Source organism: Ixodes scapularis, unplaced genomic scaffold (genome assembly GCF_016920785.2).
Source record: "Ixodes scapularis isolate PalLabHiFi unplaced genomic scaffold, ASM1692078v2 PGA_scaffold2__306_contigs__length_199485367, whole genome shotgun sequence".
In the NCBI taxonomy this organism is placed as follows: Eukaryota; Metazoa; Arthropoda; class Arachnida; order Ixodida; family Ixodidae; genus Ixodes; species Ixodes scapularis.
In genome coordinates, this window is record NW_024609857.1 from 112,923,757 (window position 1) to 112,945,160 (window position 21,404).

Sequence of the window (21,404 nt, forward strand, 5' to 3'; positions counted from 1 at the left end):
CTGTCATGTCCCACAACAATGCAACCTATACCCTATGTTACTAGTTGTGTGCAGGGAAGGCGAAGGCAATGCCAGGCAAAGAGAGAAAGGGCGAGCACAAGGAAGGCGGGATGGGAGAGGATGGCAGTGGAGGGCGAGGAGAGAGAGGAAGAGCACTAGACACGTTAGAGAGAAAAGGAAGTTTCTCTCTTACTCCCCAGCCCTCCTAGTGCTTTTAGGGGCGAAGCTCCTTAGGGTCTAGCCTTGTCCGTCCTGCGTCCGTGCTCACATTAATCTTGCTGGTGCTCATGCTCGTGCAGGGCAAAAAAAAAAATGATGAAAAAAAATGTTCGCGCAGTCGACAGGATTCGACTCTGTGCGGAGAGACCCCAATGGATTTCTAGTACATTGCCTTAACCACTCGGCTACGACTGCGGGACAAGTAGAGGGCTCTGAGATGTGGTAGTAACTCAAGAGCTGGGGATGTCATGGGTGAAACGTTGCATGTAGCCGCTCAACGTCTATACAGCAGAGGGCACTGCGGTCAAATGCGTATATAATCGCGTTAAACCTTGCATGCATTGGCTCAACGTTTATAGACGAGAGGGCGCTGCGGTCAAATGCTCAAATGCATATATAACCACGTTCCATACCACACATTCTCTTTCTGACATGGATGAAAACTAACGAAAGGCTCGGCATGCTGCGGCTCAGCGTCTACGCAGACAAGCACCACCAGAGCTTCGCCCCAATCAACATCATTCACCACGTGGAGATGCGGTCAATTTTTCTTTCTCCCCTCACCTGGCCTTGCCTTTGCTGTACTGCACGCAACTAGTGACGCGGAGCATAGAATGATCAAAGCCCATGAACTGTATACGTCGACGTGACGTGATCACGCACGGCTAGCACTAACTCGGTGACTGGGACCGAGCCCCGCCGTCCTTCGACATGTTGACTGGACACGAGGCTTACTGGAACGCTGGGGCAGCAGTCGTGCCCAATCAGCGCCCGCGCTCAGTCTTGCTGTCGTGACGTCAAGATGCTCGTACACTGGCTTTGATTTTTCTATGTGGTGTTGCTCACACACGTGCAAGTGTGACAAGTGTGCGTCCAAAGTCCAAAACTCATTTCACAGTCTCTCCAAAAGGAACATAATAGTGGTTGCCAGGGGGCTTGATACACTGCTCTTCTCTTTCCAAAATGCTTTTGTTAATTATTTTTCAAAAAAAAGAAAAAGTCGGTTGAAATTGTTGCTGCCGCCACCTTGATTCTCGAAGAAATGCACTGGCATTTCGCGCAGTGGTTATATATAACAAAGCATGGTGAATGCAGCCTCTCGGAACTTTTCTGCAATGTGAACGTTCCCGTAACTCCTTTTCTGCTATGTGCGAACAGATTGTGCTTATAAAGAGTGACGGCACGACGTAACACCTAGCAACCAAGATGCAGTGGGGGACAGCACGGCTAGAGCATACTTCTTGGGATGCCGGCAGGGCACCTTGAAGCCGCCTGTATTGTGGGCCAAGGTTGGTTAATATTTTGTAATGAGTCATTCGCAGACTGTCACCGCAAAGCGGCATGGACAAGGGGCAGGGAGGGGTTTAACAAGCGCACCAGCGATATGCCCACCATCCCCTGCTGCGCGGCACCAAAATCGACGAAAGGAAACGCATCCGGCGATCCTTGGTTGCCAGCGGGGCCGTGGAGCAATCCTGCAGCCACCTTTCAAACTACGTAAACGTGCGTTCCAACCCAACCGATGTCATCGCACGTACCGGGACACTAACGCGAACAGGTTAAAGGAAGTAGACAAATATTTTTGAAGTGGAACGCTTGCCGAGAACCCAGGAGGGAAATAGACAGATGTGACACTCAGGTTGAACTCTGCAAGGGCAGCTGTAAGGGCAGCTACGAGGAACAGCAAAGTGTCCAGACAATGCTTTCATTTGGTTTGGCTACGTGATGCGATTAGGTCACATTCTCTATTTAAGAAATAGATTTGTTAACTAAGGTACCACCCGGTAGATCGGAACTTCGTCGACAACGTCTAAGGTAGATCCACTCAAATCAAGCTCTATTTCAGTATCGCTACGGGCCCGACGAGAAGGTTGAAGGGATGCTGAGGCCGGTGGGACCGGCTCCAGTGTTTTTCGGTCGGTAACACCACGGACTCACCTGAATGACGTCGAGGACAAGGCCCGCTCCGACAGTTCCGAACCCCGCGATGAGGAACGGCACAAACACCTGGATTGCAACCGACCACAAGGGCTCCGGCGCCGGGTTGCCAAAGTTCCCTTCTCTGGCACGAGTCCTCCCCTTGAGCCCCGAGTCACCGTTGTCCAGCTCGCCGTTCTCCGTCGGCAACAGCGGCTCCTTGTCCACAGACACCACCTCATCAGCCGCCCAGTCGTCGTCCGAGTTGGCAGACAGCGCCACCATCTCGGAGCCCGCGTCCCCCGCCCCCTCGCGGTGGCGGTCCCTTTTGGGCTCTCCGGTCAGGCGTGGCACCATCCTCCTGCGTCGCGGCTTGGCGTCTTCGGATCGGCTAGTGGCACTTGCTTCGGCCGGGGCTATGGAGCCCATCGTGGTCCCGCTGGCATCGGGTTAGCTGGAGTCCTGCAAGAGCACGAGGTACTCGAGATCGGTGCGGAAACCAGGCTCAAGCCTTGACCAGGATTAAACATGCTAATGCATAGTTTGCGACAGAGAGGTGTGAAAAAAATGCCGAGTCGCTGGGCTGTGGATGTGTTAGTGGCATCCTATATTCCCCTCAAAATGCCTCAGTGACCCAAGCCTCTGCCAAGTTCCCCGCTACATGCCATCGTCTCCTGAACCAAGCACTCAATATCACGCACAGCGGGGCAGTTTGTCCCCAGAAAGGCAATGGGTGGACTTTGTGTGTGCTGAATGGCCCAAAAATCTAGGCTTTAAAGAGAGAGAAAAAAAAAAAAAAGGACCGCATCTCCACATGGTGAATGATGTTGATTGGGGCGAAGCTCTGGTGGTGCTGATGATACTGATTTTATTGTTCGTAGGTAGTGCTGATGGTGCTGATTTTTTTTTATTGCTCATAGGTAGTGCTGAGTTCCGGGTTGCGTTTCGACTTCATTATTACTGCTTTATGGCCAGTGAAATGCAGAGCCAGTGGTTCTTCTAGTGGATCAGCTTGGATCCGCTAGAAGCCGTGAGAACACATCTCCACCGCTTAAGTCAATGGTCCATGTCAGAAAGAGAATGTGTGGTATGGAACGTGGTTATATACGCGGTTGAGCATTTGACCGGAGCGCCCTCTCGTCTATAAACATTGAGCCAATGCATGCAAAGTTTATCGTGATTATATACGCATTTGACTGCAGTGCCCTCTCCTGTATAGACATTGAGCAGCTACATGCAATGTTTCATCCATGACAGAAACCCCAGCTCTTGAGTTACTACCACATCTCAGAGCCCCCTACTTGTCCCGCAGTCGTGGCCGAGTGGTTAAGGCGATGGACTAGAAATCCAATGGGGAGACCCCAATGGATTTCCTGTCGACTGCACAAACATTCTTTTCTTTTTATATGAGCACGGACGCCAGCCGGACAGACAGACGGACAAGGCTAGACCCTAAGGATCTTCGCCCCTAAAAAAAATCAAGGTGGGAACTAGGTGGGCAATGTTTTAACAGCCGGTTAGCTCTTTGGATTTTTTTCGGCCGTACGTTGGTGATATGTTTACAATCATTTAATCACCTTGTAACTATATAGGCAACTCCCACTTTCTACAATCTGCCGGGTACGATGTATATGTTTCATGACCTCAACAAACGTGAAATATGGGATCTTCTCAACTGATCAAATAGCTTGCTGTCCCTTACTGTATTAGTTGCATGACAAGGCCGACGCATTAATAATTTGACACATTTTAATAAATAATTCGACACATTAATAAACTGAACAAAAAAAAAATCAGAACTCTGCCAGGAAACATTGTTGCGGAAGAGGCAGTGCACACGCCAGAAACGTTCGAGGTAAACATATGCCTTTTAGAAAGCTAAAAATTGGTCTTTTGAGAGGCGTCAAAGGGTTTTACTTGGCGCTCAGTGCGTTCTACAGCCATTAATTTAAAAGATTGCAGAGTCTTTTGAGTTTCAACATAACACGCTCGAGGTGCGCTTTTTTTTTCAACGGAAGAAGCAGTCACACACATGGCTCCTAAGCAAAGTGAGGAGTCACCAACATCACCATAGCTCGCAGGAAGAAAAGCATTCACGCAGACGAAGCGAGACATAGGAGATACGACGTCGACAACAGCGTGGATCCCAGGACAGAGTAAGCATAGAACGGGTCGTATGACATGAGATCTGAAAAGAACGACTTCACTTACGTGGACTCATCGTGGAGCAGTACCGCTCGCTAACCGCGAGGCTGCCTAGGTGCGAAAAAAAAAAAAAAATACAACAAGTGTGTTGGCTTGACATGTGGCGATCGAAAATAGGTTCGCTATCGTCCGCTGGACCCGACAGCTCGCGATCATCAGCACATAAGTTGGACCGCACTGGATACTGCGTAACAAACGAGTGGTCAGCTGCCGCGTACGTGTCTGCAACAACTGTTTTCGCGGCGATTGTTGTTGGACGTAGAGGTTGTGCCGAAATTTATGCGCTCACTTCTGAATACTAGTGATGAGCTGTCGGGAGCCCGAGAGAAGTTTCCACTCACCGATGGCTGTCGATGGATTAGTTCGTTTCGGTTAGAACTGGAAATATGTCACAAGCATCGCCCGCAACCGTCGCACTGCCCGCTCGCCGTCCAAAAGCCGAAGAATTTTTCTTTTTCTCGAATTTTGTTTTGTGTTACTTGACGAATTTGATTCCCTTTGACCGCTGGCTGCCGCTGGTTCGGCGCAGGCGGCAGCAGGATGCGGTCGATAGCTCGGCTTCTGTCACGGAGCAGATTAACCTTTCACCGCTTTAACTACATATACTAAGACAAATTTGCGAAAAAAATATATTTTATTCAAAAATATATTTTTATTTCGAACATAGTGTTTCGATACAAGTGCCTCGAACAAGTTTAGAAGCCGAAACTGCAATAAACGACGTCACAGGAAACGAAAAGGACTGTTGGAACGCAACAAGTGAACGCAATAACACAACAATAGCCCTCTAGCGTCCTCTACACAACTGTTAATATTATTAATATTAATATGTTTATTTACTACGATAGTATTTGTTTAAACATTCTACTCAAATTAATTAGTTTTTCTTTATTACATTTGTAATTTGTTGCGCTTCAATTCGTCTCCTAGCAACGAAGTGAAGGCGTACGATGTGAAAATCGCAAGAAAATCGTGCGGAAACACGTGTAGGAGATCATCCGCTGCAGTGTTTTGTTACCACTGTAGTTTAGTGTTTGACAAACCTCGCCTCGTACTCAACAAGAATGCCACGTTCGTCCAAGCAGCTGTTGAACACCGGTAACCTATTACCCTAGTTTTAAAAGCTGGTAAACGACCCGTTACACACCGTCTCAACCACTGATCTGTCTCAACTTGCGAGTGCCAGTCGGCAGGCTCGCCAGCGGCCGCAGCGATGAAGAAGCGACTGTTCGTGGGGAACCTTTCGTCGACTGTGAAGCAGGATGAACTTCGCGAAAAGTTCGAGCGGTTCGGGCACGTGGAGAACGTCGAGGTGCACACCAAGCGGGACGAGTGCGGGAACCCGTTCAAGACGTTCGCCTACCTCGACATGGAGCTGGGCCAGGAGAACCTCGTCAGCTGTGAGCGGTCATGTTAATTGTTCCCTATGCGGTGAGAAACTGAGGGAGAGGAGGAGACGAGAGCGTGGGGCGGCCTCAGAGCGCGGGACGCCAGACTGCACGAGGAGCAGACGACGCTCTTGTTAGCTCTGATTGGAGGAGAGGCAGTGGACAGGCAGAGACAGCCAGCCTTGGCGTCTACCCACTATCCTTCCAATCGGAGCTTGGCGCTCTGACGCCACCGCACGCTCTCATCTTCTCCTCTCCCTTAGTTTAATTTCTTGCCATATAGACCTTTTTCGCATAACCTCAAACCAGCCAGTAACTGACGTACCCTCGACCTGGTGCATTTTTAGATTGCCCGCTGACACAGGGTATGCAACCGCCAAGGATATGGGCGAAAAAACTTAAAAACGGACGTCATGCATGAGTTAGTTCCGAGTGCTCCTTTTTACCATGCTGCAATTTCCGAAAATCTATGGTTGTCTGGCTACCACTGCGTGGTCGTCGGATGGATAAATAATTTCAAAAGGCATAATAACAACAGCAGAAAGTGTGTCATGAGCACAAGAAGCTGAATAACAGGTTGAAGTTGAGCTAGTTGGTACATAATTTAAGTATATGGTCAGCTAGAACGAAAGGGACAAACACAGACAGAGAGAAACAGAGACATACACACCGCTGACTTTCACACTTAAAGTAATGCCAATAAATGACCCTACATCCTTACAGTACACTACTAAATCAAAATACTGATTAAATAAAATTAAGTTAAAACTGAAACTAATTAATTACATTAAATTATTAATTATTAATTTTCGTCCAACCCACAGACCACCGCCGAAACATATCCCTCCTAGTCCCTTTCACGGCGCCGTGCCACACTGCAAAAACTGCCTTTCTTTCTTGCTGACCGTGATGGAGGGCATGCTCACGCAGTCGTCGCCGGTTTGCTCAATGGCCAGGGCCTCGAGGATCTCGCGCGCAAAAGCATTCCTGTGTCTGTTAATAATGGAGACGCTAGTAAACCGTGGCCTGCACCCGCACGTGCGGCAACGGGCAGCAAGGTGCCCAGCTCCCGTGCCTTGCACCGACGCCGCGTGCTCCCTGACTCTGTCGTTAACACAGCGTCCCGTCTGCCCAATGTAGCAGCTCCCACATGACATAGGAATCTTGTACACCACACCAGTCTGGCACATGGTGTACTTATTCCTGTGTGCAGTATTGCAGGTTGGCTGGCGGTTTGTGGCCCGATTTACCTGGCGGCACATAGAGTTACCTCTGTTCGGTGCCGAGCACACCACCTTGACGTTTTGTCGTGCAGCAATCTTTTTGAGCCGGTGGGTGACACCGTGGATGTAGGGGACTACTGCGAAGTTCGCTCGTGAAGTCTGTCTGTTTCGCTCGGTACTGGGTGATCCTTTTGAAAATTTTCTGCAAATTGCCTCACATACGGCTCCAAGGAGGACACCTGGGTACCCGGAGTCACGAAGCCGGGCCATCTGCTTCTGAAAGCTGGCGTCAGCTTGATGGTTGCATGACTTGCGCAGCGCTGACATGAGTGCCGTGTTGGCAACACTCCTTTTTACGGTTTTCGAATGGCAGGATGCAAACGGAAGAAAACCTTTACTGGAACGAGGTTCGTACCTCCAGCATACATGTCCATCCTTAAACTCAAGTGCGAGGTCCAGGAACTTAATAGAGTTGCCCACGGGTAGTTCATGAGTGAAGAGCAGGTCGGGGCAACATTCGTGGAATGTTTTCATGATCGTGCTCCTGCATCCGTTTTCTTCACTTTCGATGTCTGTGCTGCACAGGATCAAGAAGTCGTCCACGTACCTGAAGATGGCTTTTACTCTAGCATCTTTCAGTGTGGATTGGATGTGCCTACCACACGCCACCAGGAACAGATCGCATAGATGTGGCGCCACTCTAGACCCAATGCATATCCCACTCTTTTGGACGTAGTCTAGACCTTCATACGAGATCACGGTCGCCGTTAAATATACCCCGAGCAGTTCCAAGAAGGCGTCTATGTTAATCCCTGCTGAGGTTTGAAAAGGCGTTACGCCGTGTTCCTCGATGGTCTCTCGTAGAATTGGCATGAGGCTAGTGTGAGGAATAGAATAGTACATGTCCTGGATGTCGATGGAAAATCCAGATACTACCTGGGATCCATGTACTTGAAGATAGGCAATAAGCTCTTCTGAGTTGGAAATTCTGTACGGGTCATCCCCGTACAGAACGGGGATGACCCGTACACCCCCGTTCTGCACCTGTACGGGTCTGTACAGGTGCAAAGCACCTGTCCCAGGTGCAAAGCACCTGGGACAGGTGCTTTGCAAGATACGTTGACACATGAGCTTGCCAGGTTTTCCTCTCGGAGACAATGGCACGAAACGGTACCCCCACCTTATGTGTTTTGGCCGAGAAGAAAACGTCAAGGTGACCGCCCTTCGTAGCCTTCACTTTGGTGCCCAGGCTGGGTAGATTGTGATCTTCAAGCAGCCGCTTAACGGCAAGCTTCGCTTTTTGGCTTTGTTTCCCATCAACCTGGATGAAGTTCTTTGCTACCGCAGCATTGGCCTTCTCTCCGTAGGTCCCAGCATCAAGGTCCCAGCATCAGCAGTATTCCTGTGTGCAGCAATACTGCACACAGGAATAAGTACACCATGTGCCAGACTGGTGTGGTGTACAAGATTCCTATGTCATGTGGGAGCTGCTACATTGGGCAGACGGGAAGCTGCGTTAACGACAGAGTCAGGGAGCACGCGGCGTCGGTGCAAGGCACGGGAGCTGGGCACCTTGCTGCCCATTGCCGCACGTGCGGGTGCAGGCCACGGTTTACTAGCGTCTCCATTATTAACAGACACAGGAATGCTTTTGCGCGCGAGATCCTCGAGGCCCTGGCCATTGAGCAAACCGGCGACGACTGCGTGAGCATGCCCTCCATCACGGTCAGCAAGAAAGAAAGGCAGTTTTTGCAGTGTGGCACGGCGCCGTGAAAGGGACTAGGAGGGATATGTTTCGGCGGTGGTCTGTGGGTTGGACGAAAATTAATAATTAATAATTTAATGTAATTAATTAGTTTCAGTTTTAACTTAATTTTATTTAATCAGTATTTTGATTTAGTAGTGTACTGTAAGGATGTAGGGTCATTTATTGGCATTACTTTAAGTGTGAATCTGTGGGTCACAGTGATGAAGAAGAAATATAGTCTTAGTTGATGGTCAGCGGTGTGTATGTCTCTGTTTCTCTCTGTCTGTGTTTGTCCCTTTCGTTCTAGCTGACCATATACTTAAACACAAGAAGCTGTAGCGCGAGTGTGGCTGCAATGTTATCGAGCTTCGCATTTTCTCCAAGAATCCTTATTTATGAAATCAGTCGATTGCGAGATTGAATCGCAAGAGATTCGCATCAGACTGAACGTCACGTTTAAGCTCACAACCCCTTCGTCTACGACAAGAGGAAAGATTTTAATTCCCGGTGCAGGTGGTCCAATTAGGTTATCACTGCAAGCCCCATGGTATGTGAAAGGTATGAAAAAGTCTACATGCCACTACTCAAGATGGAGCTATCAAATGCCGAGAGCTTAGCTGCACATATATAGACTACATTAAATTTCTCATATATACTTCGCTGTGGAAGCTCAATCAAAACACCCCACCGTCTTCGTCCTCGTTCTCTCGAGGCGGTAAGGTGATGGCCTGTGAGTAGCCAGCTGTATTTAACCGGACAAGCTCCAACCAAGTTATTGCAGCCCACCATAGCCAAGTCTAGCCAAGTTCCCCCCATACCCACACCGTTGCCTACCAGATAGCTGTGCTGCCAGAACTAGCCGGTATCTCTTTTTCTAAGCCGCTAGACGGCGTCGTCGGCGCCGCAATTCTCGAGATGGCGGCGCCTTTAAAAAAAAGGTCTATAGACCGTTCCATTAGGGTCATAGCAGAGAGAGTAAAAGAGAAAAAAAATGCACTCCTACTCTCACCCCGCACATCGTCTGCTCCGCTGAGTGGGCTGTAGGAACACCACCTGGACAGAAGGCCTCCACACGCGTCATCATAGTCAGATCGATCGAGGCGAGAGATTGGCCACGAGTGCTGCATCAGTGTTCGGCTGCGGCTCGTGGCCAATCAGCGCGTCGAAGGTCGGGCTCGGGTCCAATAGCCGACCGAGCGCGATCCGACTGTGATGACGTTTCATAGAAGAAGAGGAAACCATGCGGAGGCCTTCTGTCTAGGTGGTGTTGGCTGTAGCTAGCGTCCAGCTGGCGTGCAAACTCTGTTTAAAATCGCATCATTTTGGAAGTTCCAGGCGCAGATGCGCAGAGTTTGGTATGCCGGTTGTCGTGTAATACTATGCTAGATAAAACGACTCACAGGGTCCAATTGTGCTGTTACCTGCATGCAAATAAAAAAAAAAATAGGGAAAACTGTGGCAGATTGGCCAGTCTTTTTGGTGAAAAGTAAATCCGGTTGCTGTACCTTTTTTACTATACAAAGTTCGTACTGGTGTAGGCCTTTAGCGACTATGATTGGAAGTCTGAAATAATAAATAAAACGTGCTCTCCTGCTGCAATACACGCAGTAGTTGAGGGTAGTACTGCCGGCTGACTCAGCTGCTATTTAAGTAACGGAAAAAAGATATGAGAGTTGATCATTTAGCGAAATAGAACAACAGAGAGCTATAGGCTGATTTTGGAGTAGCCACAACTATTCTAAGAATGTGAACCACTTCACGACGGCAGCCACGAGTGGGAGTTCGATGTTCCGTACTGCCTGCCGATACAGCCCAAAGATGGAGAACGGCAACCTCCCGGTTTGTCGTCTGCTAGCGGAGTCGGGCGCGTGCCCTCTCTCTCGTTTTACCCCGCCGAACCCGCTGAACTTCCCGGATGTGTGGAGAGGGCGCTGTGGTTGAACAAAATGGTGCCGCCCAGAGAGTGCTAAATGGAATGGTCTATAGTAACAGACGAGGTGAGAACGAAGGCATTTCTCTTTCGAATGCCCAGCCTCAAGCAAAAGCATGCATGCTCGAGGCTGTCTTCACCTTCTCAGTGACCATGCAGAGAGCAAGTTTGTCTGCTGCTTGTGCGGGGGGTCGCGGTGACATCCGAATGCTGAGCTCTGATTGACTTTGATTGAAGGATAGTGGGCAGACTTTAAAGCTAGCTGCCTTGAGGTCTACCCACTATTCTTAAAGGGGCCCTGCAATCATATTTAAGCGTCCACCTTTTTTGCGGTTTCTGCATCTCTTGGGGTTCGGGCAAGCCAGCGGGCACGGAGAGAGTAACTAAATATTAGTGCGTCATATTTTAACCGGACGACGCAGAAACCTCCTCCGCCTACGGGGCGACCTCAGTACCGAAAGCGTGCGAAATGTGGGGTATTTGGTCCTGGGCTTACTACTGGTCAGAGCCGCTAAAAGCTTCTTTTTAGTCGAAATACAAAATATAAGTGGCACGAACCATTTCAATTATTTATGAAAGTAGTTTTTGTTCAGTATTTTAGATCAGAAGAGAAACAAATGCAGTTTATAAAGTCCGGAAGCGAGAAATGACCCGTCGACATGCCCGCCACCAAGCGGTAAAAAAGGCGGGCCATACTAGGAAGGAATAGTGGGATCAGGCTCTGACGAACAGCGAGCATAGAAAGGTTCCGGATGTACACGGCGGCGCTGCGGTTGTTTACGGACTCGAGGATCCGACCGGTTACGAGCGTTCCGAAGGCCTTCGGCGCAGGTTTGGCTTGCTGTTTGGCCATTTTGCGGTATGGCAGCGCGAAGTGGCTCCTGTTTTGAACTGATCTTTACCCCGTGTTTGCTGTCTTTTGTGGCCAATGATATGTCATGCCGAATTATTGTTTAATCGCGCAGCAAATGCAATGCGAGCCGCCCTGGCTGCCCACTTCATACAGCCTATCCAGAACATGCTTTAGTGGCGCCCTCTCGAGCCGTCGACATGGAGTGCGGCAGCCGTGAGCGCTCGCTGAGCTGACTACCCCTCCTCTAGTTCACGGCCACTCAAGTAACCAAGGACATCATGAAGGAGGTTTTTTTGCTTGTTCTTGTAATCTTAATTTGCCTATAACTTTTAAGGGGAGGCACGGCCTAGGAATCGCGATTTTTTCAAAAAAGTCACATTTTTGGAAAATAGGCTGACCAGCTTTTACAACTCATAAAGAATGCTCTCCAAAAATTTTATTTCTGTAAGTAAAGTATTTACTCCGAAATAAATTATTTTCGACGTGCTGGCGGCCGCACGTGCGCGCCGACGACGCGGCCGATTACGAAAATGAGCCATTTTCCAAGCGCGCTCCCTCCGCGTTTCTTAGGACTAGCATGGACAGGCCCCCCCCTCATTGGAATGAGCGTCTCGCCCTCTTTCGTTCTGTTCGCGATATCGCGCTCACAGACCGTAAAACCCCGTAGAAAACATAGCTGTGCACGCTATGTTTTGTCAAGCTGGTCAAGCTGGCAAAACAAGAGCTCTGATTCGCTAGGACGAGCCACGTGACGTGGCTCGTCCTAGCGAATCAGGAAGCTCTGTTGGAAATTGGCATACAGCCAGGGAGCTACCAAGCGTCATACGGAGAGAATGCCACCAAGATGAAGGTTGCGAAGGCCCAAGTGAAAGCGCTCGAGTCCTCCAAGATGTCCCACAAAAAAAGAAAGATGGAAGCTGTGGCCAAGGCACAGAGGGACCGTGCAGAGGAAGGAGTGACATATGCCCCTGGAGCATTTTAGATGAAATGGCAAGCCCCATCTAAACTAAAACACTGTTCGAACTTTCAAACCCGTTTTTCTCAACTTCATGTTTTCACCATTTTTTCACAGCTCTAAAACTATCGTTCGATGAGTTAAGCGCCCCCAAGTCTAATGTATGGCTCTTTTGGCATGAAATTTACTGGAGAACTCGGCTATGCGCTTACTTTTTGCAAATTGTTATTTCTTCACACAAAAATGTTGACGTTTGTGAAACAAGAAAAAAATTAAAAATTCATACCATTATTGGAAGTTAATTTTTACATGAAATATGGCCTTAAAAATTATTTCAAGCCTACTACCGATTAGTTTAGTCATTCAGCGTTATATCCCAGCAAAGAAATTGTGCCTTTTTATTCATATTTTGAAACGATAGTTTTTTTCCTTTGGCACGGCTACATGTACATTTTTTTCAACGAATAAGGCTGTAACTTGTCAAAAAAATAAACCTTTTGGGTTGAAAGTTGGTGTAGCCTCCTAAGTTTCCACGTTTAACATACCCTAAAAATTTCATTGACCTGGCACAAATACTTAAAAAGTAGACCCTCCAAGGGAGTGCCTCCCCTTAAACTAAAGCGAAATTCGAGAAAAGAAAGGTTTCATTAAGTTCCTACGTTCAGTGGGCTCAGGTTCGGTGCAAATTGAAAACCAGTAAAGAAGCCCTTGCAGCTCGACAATCTGACTTCACCGCAACCTTCTGCGCAAGAAGCAGACAAACGTGCACTCTGCATAGCATCCCTTCGTTGCCTGCACTACACGGCAGTTCAACGCAGGGGGGGCTATAGAGGGGGGGGGGGTCGGGGGTCTGGTGTCCTGACCCCCCCCCCCCCCCCCCCTTGAATTCTGCATGTGTAAACATTTAGGGCATGGAAACGAGAGGAGGGGGGAGGGTCTTGAACATATGATACGCTGACCAACACCTGACCCCCCTTCACGAAATACCTGCGTCCACCCCTGGTTCGACGCGATGGTGGCTCTGCGACAATCAATGTCTGAAAGAAGAGTCAGGCTGCTGTATATTTCTCATGAGCTGAACCTGAAACGGAAGGAAGAGGAAGGCAGGTAGGAAGAGGGGGAGCACGCAGCGTTTGCAAAATTCAGCTATTTTAGGGACTGCCCAAACAGGGCACTGCTGCAAATGCCGTGTACATAAATAAAAGAAAAAAAAAAGCTTTTAGAAAGGTGTGAACGTTGCGGTGTGCATGCACGTTTATTGGGAAGACGTCAACCGTGCAGGCAGCACATCTTCTCCCCTTGCCTCCTCGCGATTGTCTCCTCCCCTTCCTTGTTTTCGATAGGTTCGGGACTGACAACAACAGTGGAGTCTGATAACAGCCAGCAGAGTGTGTACGTGGCTGTTCGAACCCATGTGATGACCACGCTCTAAGCCTTTGTCCAAGGACAGAAGTGGAAGGTAGCTTTCCCCTTGGCAAAAAATAATGTCCCAAAGCGGACTGGAACCGAAAGTAAACCTCCTATTCTAGTACAGCAAATGCTGCGAACTGCAGAAAACGTGTTCCGTTTGGACAGCTTTACCTGTTCCCTCTTTATTGCCTGTCCACTCTGTGCCTGTCAGACACAAACGCTGGTTCTGCGACAGCGGATGTCTGAAAGAAGGGTGAATGCGCAGACAAGGCAGTGAATACTTGTGTTTGGAGTTTTTTGTTTGCCAGTCCCTTCCCCTTGCCACTGGGAGCCAATAGACTTATTTCTCAGGTAGCATGCCCAGTCATTAATAAGGCTTTTTTTCCATCTCGTCTATGTGCATATTGTAATATTTCAAGCGATAGATAGCCCACCTAAAATCGAGAGTAAATTGGGTGAAAACGGGGAGTGGGCTAACTTTCAATATATATTTTATTTATTTATTTATTTCACAATACTATCAGTCCCCCCCACGGGGACTATGATAGGAGTGAGTACAAAAAACAACAGACAATGTAATAGACATGCAGAACACTATGACAAAAAATGAAGGACTATACGACACCTAATACTCATGAAAAAGCACAAAAGTACAACAACGATGATAACATGAGGTCTATTGGTTACATGGGAGACACTTTACAAAATCCAAAACCGTTTTGGATTTAATGACGCTTTGAGGAAGATTATTCCATTCCCTTATCGTCCGAGGGAAATACAAATTCTTGAAACATTCTTTGTTGAATCTGTACTCTTCAATCGTCCTAGTAAGCTTATTACGTGTGATTCTACATAGATTGGGTTTGATGAAACTTTGTTTATCAATCTGGAGTGTACGTACCATCTAAAATCATGAAAAGCATTTTTAAACACTTATTTTTTCTCCTCTCGGTTAAAAAGGAAAGACTTGCCTTAGAATACAGCTCAGTTGGTGTATCCAGTCTTCTGTACTTCGAAAAAATTAAATGTAGTGCCATTCTCTGAATTTTTTCTAATTTCAATATTAAACCTTTTGTGAGAGGATCCCAAACTTCACTAGCATACTCCAATCTAGGTCTTATTAGCATTTTATAAGCTAGCAATTTAGTTTCAGTGGTTGCCATTTTTAATTATCTTCTTAGTGACCAGACTTTAGCTGTGGCTAAACTTTGGAGAAGTTGGAAAAAAAAACTTGTAGCAAAAGAATGTGAAGGTGTGTTTACGCTTCATTCACTCAGCATCAAAGCCTTTAAACGAGCGGTCGCTATCACTGTCAAACAAAATGTTGATCACTTCGTCACATAGGTCCTGTAATCTTTCGAACTTGTTATCGCAGCAGGGGTGCTACGAACCAAAGAGGACCATTCTTCCCAGTTGTCCTTTATCACCTGCCTAACTGTCCTCATTTCCGCTGAGGTCGCCATTGGCCGGTGCATTGCAATTACTAGAAGTGGGCTATCTTTCAGTGTTTTGAGAAAAATACTGAATCGTGTCAAAAGTAAGGTGGGTTATCTTTCGGGGTTGGGGCATCTCTCCAGACATTACAGTAGTAATAGTTTGAATGTCTGCCTAGTAGTACTAGATAATCTCATGTTTGTTAAGCGATCCCTCCATTAGTTGGCTGACAATGAGTGCTTCTTGTTAACAGGCATCAAGACCTACCACGGTGCCAAATGGAAAGGCAGCGAGATGTTGGTGCAGGTTGCAAAGGAGAGCTACATCCAGAGGTATCTGTTCTGCTTTCTTTTGGACTCTTCTTGTAGCCTGGGGAGATATTTATTATCTGTCTTGTGTGTTCTTCCACTTTCCCTATCGGGCACCCCACATTCTTCCACTTTCCCTACGGGGCACCTCACAGGCCACTTTGCTGGGGCTTTTCAGTGGTGCAGGCTCGAATAACTGGAAACTGAAAAAACAGTCAAACAGATCTGTTCTCCCCAAAAATACCAGATACCAGAGATACAACATTCACATAGGTGATCGTGTTGCACTAGGTGTTACTGTTTAATGAGATTGACATGTTTTCCAACACAGAATATTTTGCAGTCGACTTGCAACGGACCTTTTTCAAGCAACGAGCGCCGTCTGGGGGTGCTATTTGCAAAGTACAAGTGGTGGAGCATTGGGTTGACAAGTGAAAGGCACCCTCCTGCTCCCTCACCTGTCTGAACAGATTGGCATAGTGCCATTGTATCGGTTTTCATTGACTTTTATGCCCCCTACTACCGACGTTCAAAATAGAATCATCAAAAAACACTAGATACGCGCAAAGATAGGTGCTGACAATGTTGGTCGTGCTGGACGGCGCCTTCCAAAAATGGTGACAGCAGGAAGCAAGGGTTGGAAAGAAGGTGTACGCATGTGCATAGGCTTACTCGAAAAAGGTGCATTTTTAAGATCTGGTTCTTTGGGATATGGGGATAAGCATAAAAACATCATCACTAATATCAGAAGACATCTTTAGTTCTGAATAGGAAAAGAAGCTTCATGGTCAGAAAACCAAAACCACTGCCAAAGGTATGGTGTCGCGGGTTGAATCTGGCATTGAGCAGGTGTAAGTTGTGTTTTCTTTGAAACAGCAGGTTATGTTATTTCTGCTTATGGTTACATCACCACAAAATATTTCTTTTGCTTGTGTTCGTGAGCGTCTGTTGGCTATGTTTCGAGTGCAAGCGGAACCAATCATCCTGCTGCTCTTTCATCTAGTAGCCGTCAGTGTGGTTACATTAGCTCGGGCTTGTCGACCGAGAAAAGGTATTTTTTTCGAGTCATACGACACCAGTCATCATTCGTGTACATGATTCCATGAAGAAGTTCTCAGCATTCACATCAAGTTAGGAGATAACACTTTGGGATCATAATTACATTTAACCTGGAAACTTTCATGACCCCTTAGCACATTTCACTTTGTGTTTGGTTCTGTTATATTGGCTAAAGAGGTAAATAGACTGGTGGCCAACTGCATAGACTTTGAAACTTGAAAAGAACAGGAAAGAGTTTCCACTGCTGATCTGCTTTCACTTGTCCTTCTGTCACCTACTTAAGTAGAAGGTACTACTTTCCACCATCTTCTTCTGAGTGCTAACCTTTCTACAGCAATATTCTACTGTGTTGGAGGTAATTTGAGAAATTCTGTATCTTTTCGTGATGTTTATTTGACTTTCATATATCAATTATTCTTTGTCAGATACCTGCAGGGCGTAGTTACGCACTTTGCCGAATTTTCACTCGGGGGTATACATAGGACTTCCGAATTGCTGTAAATGCCAGACATTAATTTGACAAATTTAATACTGGAGAGCTTAGTCACCTTTGTGTCGTGCTTCTGACAGAAACGGCTTTCCTACGATCCAACATTTGGCCAGGAAGGCTCATTTTAACCATGATCTGTTCACTACCCTCGAAATCTCTGTCAAATTACATATAGTTACAACAGCTGAAAATTTGTTCCAGCCAACTTTTCGTAGAAATTTGGTGTGACATCTGACATCACAAAAGCTAGTAATTTCAGTGACTTAAGTGCATCACATGTTCTTGGCATTTCTGCAGGAGGCTCAAGCAACTTGTTTAAGGTCAGCTCACACGTGCACCACAGTGCTGAGATAGCGCTGCATCAGTGCTGCATCAGTGCCAGTGTCAGCATTGAGCTAGCACTGTGTCACATCCAGGGCCGTAACCAGGGGGGGGGGTCAGGGGGTTCTGACCCCCCCCCCCCCCCCCCCCCCCCCCCCGAAATCTTTTTCTGGGTGCGGCCCTGGTCGGTGCACTGGCAGCCAGCCGATTTTAATCTCCATCTCTGCGCACGCGCAGTGGCGCCGGTCGGCTACCGGGTACCAAACCGGGACCGGTTCTCCGGTTTGCTGTAACTCTCCATTATATGCCACCGATGCACATGAATCATAGGCGCAAATAAGACAATAGACACTTTCAAAATGGCCGCCGTTGTCCCCGAAAACCCCCCCCGAAATTTTTTTCTGGGTACGGCCCTGGTCACATCTATAAATGGGAAAAAGCCGGGTCTCGTGCTGCGGAGAGTGCTGATACAGCGCTTTCGAGGCGCAAAGTCACTGCACAGCGCTGGTTTAGCACTGCGCTCTATGTGTAGACAGACCTTTGTTCATGTTTCTTCTCCGTCTGTCTCCCTCGGCAAATAAGCGGTGCGTTTGGTGTTGCAGGATCCAACGAGAAGCCAAGAGCCTGCAACAGAAGAAAGAAGAAAGCAGTGCAGCAACTCTGTCCCAGCATGTATCCTTTGCCGGGGTTGGCGGCAGGGACACCGACTTTGCCGGATTCGTTTTTACAGCTTTGTATAATGTGACAAATGGCATTGCGCTGCACATGTTTTTTTTTTTATTTGCGGGAACATTGCCATCACCGTCTCACAAGTTTTGTGAAACACTGAAAAACAACAGCAGTGTGAGTGCTCTCAGTCGGGTTGCTCGGTTGCTCTCAAGCTCGATGGGAATTGGACCACATTTTCCCTTCAGAGTTTACACTGAGTATAAGGGCCTAAATAGTACTCAACAGAATTCCTAGGTAGAATAAAACTAAAGTGTACCCAGAAAATAAAAGAAATTCGGGGAGGGGCTTAAAACGTTAGTCTCCATAGCCATTAATGAAGGACGAGTTGCTAGTTAGAAACATTATATTCAATAAACCTATATAGTTCTTTCAAAGACTCGTATACAATCGAGGGAAGTAATTTTGGTAGAACAACTAAGTTTGAGGACAAAGTCAGATACCCTTAATTTATTGAGAGTTTACCATCCTTAAAAGATCACCCACCCAGATCTCGTGCCCAACTTTTAGTAACCGCACGTTGCATTATGGGACGTTTCCCATAATGATGTCGCACGTGACGTCACGAGGGTCACTATTGTCACGAGTGACGTGACGAAGGTCACAACCTTAACAGTGACCTTCAAAAGGCCTTGACGAGTGCCCTTCGTGACGTCACGAGGGTCACAAGTGGCGTCACTAGGGTCACGAGTGATGTCACGAGGGAGGAGGGGAGGAGAAGGAAAGGATACCCTCCTCTCTGTGCCCTCCCCTCCTTCTCAAGAGCTGCGCTCTAATTCGGCATTACGGGAAATTGTAAACGGCTTTTTTTTTTTTTTTCGAAAATACAAAAAGGGCTATATTTATGAGGAATATCAAAGTTGGTTTACTCTCTCTTCCCAGCAAAATTTTCCCTTAGTTCAGGACAGGCCGTCCCATTACAAAGTGGTATAGTTGGAGAAATATTCTCTCGTGGGGACCGTCCCTGCCACGTTGGCTGGGAAATTTTTTGGCCTACACGAGATCTCACTTCCTCCGCGACGCCCTGCCCTTGACGTCTTGCCCAGTGTCAGGCCAACGACTCTGGGATTGTCCACCCAGTCCGTGTGAAGGTCGAGAACATCGAAGAGAAGTTCAGAAGACTGGCCGGTGAGCCCGAACGTGTCGCCAAACCCATGCCACCCGGTGCCAAAAAGAGGCTGGTAGGTGCCCCCTGCACATTGGCTCGCTTGCATTTACTCTATCGCGCAAGAATCTGGGAGTGGACGAAGCAAATGGGACAGTGGCTCAACGAAAGAAAGTGCGACCTTGCACGATCCACTCGCATATTTTTTGCTTTTGTCGTTATTTAGGAAAGAGCACGTCGGAGTGTGCTTTGTGGCACTCTTGATCTAGTGTCTGTCTGTAACGCTCACTCAAAGCTGACTTGCAAATTTTTTCCTATAAATTACAGTTTGAATGAGGTGATATGCATAGAAAAGGGGTATCAGTTACCTCCCTTTCAGCAACCGCCCAAGAAAGAGTCTGGGTCATTTTCTAGTTTTCTCTCACTATGTGTCAGTGGTCAAATGGTCCTGAGGAACCGGGAAGGGATCCTTGGCTGCCATTCAAACGAAGACATGGGTGTTCCTCGATATCACAAAAAGTTTGAGGACTCCCAAGTTAGAGGTTCTCCTCCTAAACTCGTAGCATTATGTATTTATTTGTGGGCTGTTTAAATTTTAAATACTATATATGTATACAGTATAGACCACTTACAACGTAACCGCTTATAGTGCAGGACCGGGTATAATGTGGCTTTTTTAAACCACCGGTTCGCCTCCCATAGAACTCCACGTAATTACATACCGCCTAAAATGCAGGCGCGCGAAGGGAAATACCGGTTATAGTGCAGTTTCTGGAACAGCCTGCTGACCGCACGCTTCTCTGCGCGACACTAGATAACGGCGCTAGCCGCGAGCTGCACTCGGCGGGGCAAGGAGGTTGCTCGAAGAAGCGGGGAGAAGCGAAGAGGGAGGCTTCAGTTGCCATAGCGACTGAGGGAGGCATGGACGTGTCGTAAACGCGCGTGCGTCCCTCCGCTGCATTGGAAACAACCGCAACGACAGACCAATCGCAGGTCGAGGAGAAGTGTTCGCGCGCATTGCATGCCGGTCACGGGCCGGCTGCTTCTATCCGCAAACATGGCGTCGGTTGTGATAGTCGCTCATCGTTCCGCGTAAAAGCGCTATCCTTGACAGTGAATTTCCGTTGTGTGTCGCTATGATAACCTAGCACGTACTAGAAGGGAAGATCCACCTACTCGTGCGGCGATGTTGTGGCGGCACTCTCAAAACGGCAGAAACGCCCGTGTCGTCGTGTTTGTTACTTCGACTACAGTGGTCCTTTCTAAGCATTTGTGTTTTCAAACATCGCCCGGATTTCTTATTTGGAGCATTTCGTGCCTGTGCTCAAGTTGAAGGTGTTACTGGCGCGTACCGTATAAAGGATGCGAATTTTCACGTGTTTTCATCGCCGGAGAAAAGTGATTAGGGTTAGCAATTCTGACGTTAGCAACGTCCGTCCGCAACCCGCGACGCTGTTAAAAGGCTGTGCCAGGCGAAAGTCGCTCATTTCTTTCAAAATGTGTGACACACTTGAGAGAGAAGTATGGTGAAATAAAGACTTTCCTCAAACTAAGCTTTATTTTTCATCTAACATAAAATAAATTGTTTTACAAAGGTAAGTTGTCTGATGGCATGTATTTTGGCCTGAAAAATTGATGTTTTGGTTATAGCGCGGTACCGCTTATAGTGCAGATTTTCGCGACTCCCGCGACATACGTTATATGCGGTCTACACTGTATATATATATATATATATACTTTTTTTTTATTGCTTATCGCATTTGTGTTGTTGCACTACAGTCGCTGACCAATCTCTCAGACTTCGCATGGACCAAAAAAACATTGAATAATAGGGTAGTCGAAAAAATCGGCAGATTAAAAAACTTGCTTTTATTACATCAAAGAGGGCTTAAAAAAGCTGTCAATACTTCCTTGCTTCAGGTTACGCCTCCGCTTGCGTTCGGCCACTTTCTATTAACTTGAGAATCACTGCCTTCTTTTCTAGCGTTATGGTCGAGTGCTTTTTGTGCCTCTTAGCGACACTTTGCGGCGGCGGAAGAATCGATGGGGCCGTGACGTCCGATCCAGCGTAGTTTGAAAACACGATCACAGAGACGAGATGAGAGGTGTGAGTT

The 21,404-nt window shown here is 47.5% G+C and overlaps 2 protein-coding genes across 3 annotated transcripts in view; one reads left to right on the forward strand and one right to left on the reverse strand.

The window, feature by feature from the left end:
* The window catches only part of LOC8027409 (solute carrier family 41 member 1), a 51,377-nt gene extending 46,324 nt beyond the window's left edge, over nucleotides 1–5,053 (reverse strand). Inside the window, exons 1-3 of one of the 2 annotated variants that reach the window (XM_029982511.4) lie at nucleotides 4,683–5,051; nucleotides 4,348–4,392; nucleotides 2,158–2,598 (exon numbers count right to left, since the gene is read on the reverse strand). In XM_029982511.4, coding sequence (XP_029838371.3) covers nucleotides 2,158–2,565 — 408 coding nt within the window. In that variant the 5' untranslated portion in view covers nucleotides 2,566–2,598; nucleotides 4,348–4,392; nucleotides 4,683–5,051. Of the gene's footprint in view, nucleotides 1–2,157; nucleotides 2,599–4,347; nucleotides 4,393–4,682 lie in introns of both variants that reach the window. The other variant, XM_029982512.4, reaches the window with a different exon arrangement.
* An 85-nt stretch (nucleotides 5,054–5,138) lies between these two features.
* LOC8027401 (nucleolar protein 8) overlaps nucleotides 5,139–21,404 on the forward strand; it is a 40,238-nt gene continuing 23,972 nt past the window's right edge. The window contains exons 1-4 of the mRNA XM_029982510.4: nucleotides 5,139–5,741; nucleotides 15,535–15,613; nucleotides 18,062–18,131; nucleotides 19,232–19,366. Coding sequence (XP_029838370.3) covers nucleotides 5,555–5,741; nucleotides 15,535–15,613; nucleotides 18,062–18,131; nucleotides 19,232–19,366 — 471 coding nt within the window. The 5' untranslated portion in view covers nucleotides 5,139–5,554. The remainder of the gene's footprint in view (nucleotides 5,742–15,534; nucleotides 15,614–18,061; nucleotides 18,132–19,231; nucleotides 19,367–21,404) is intronic.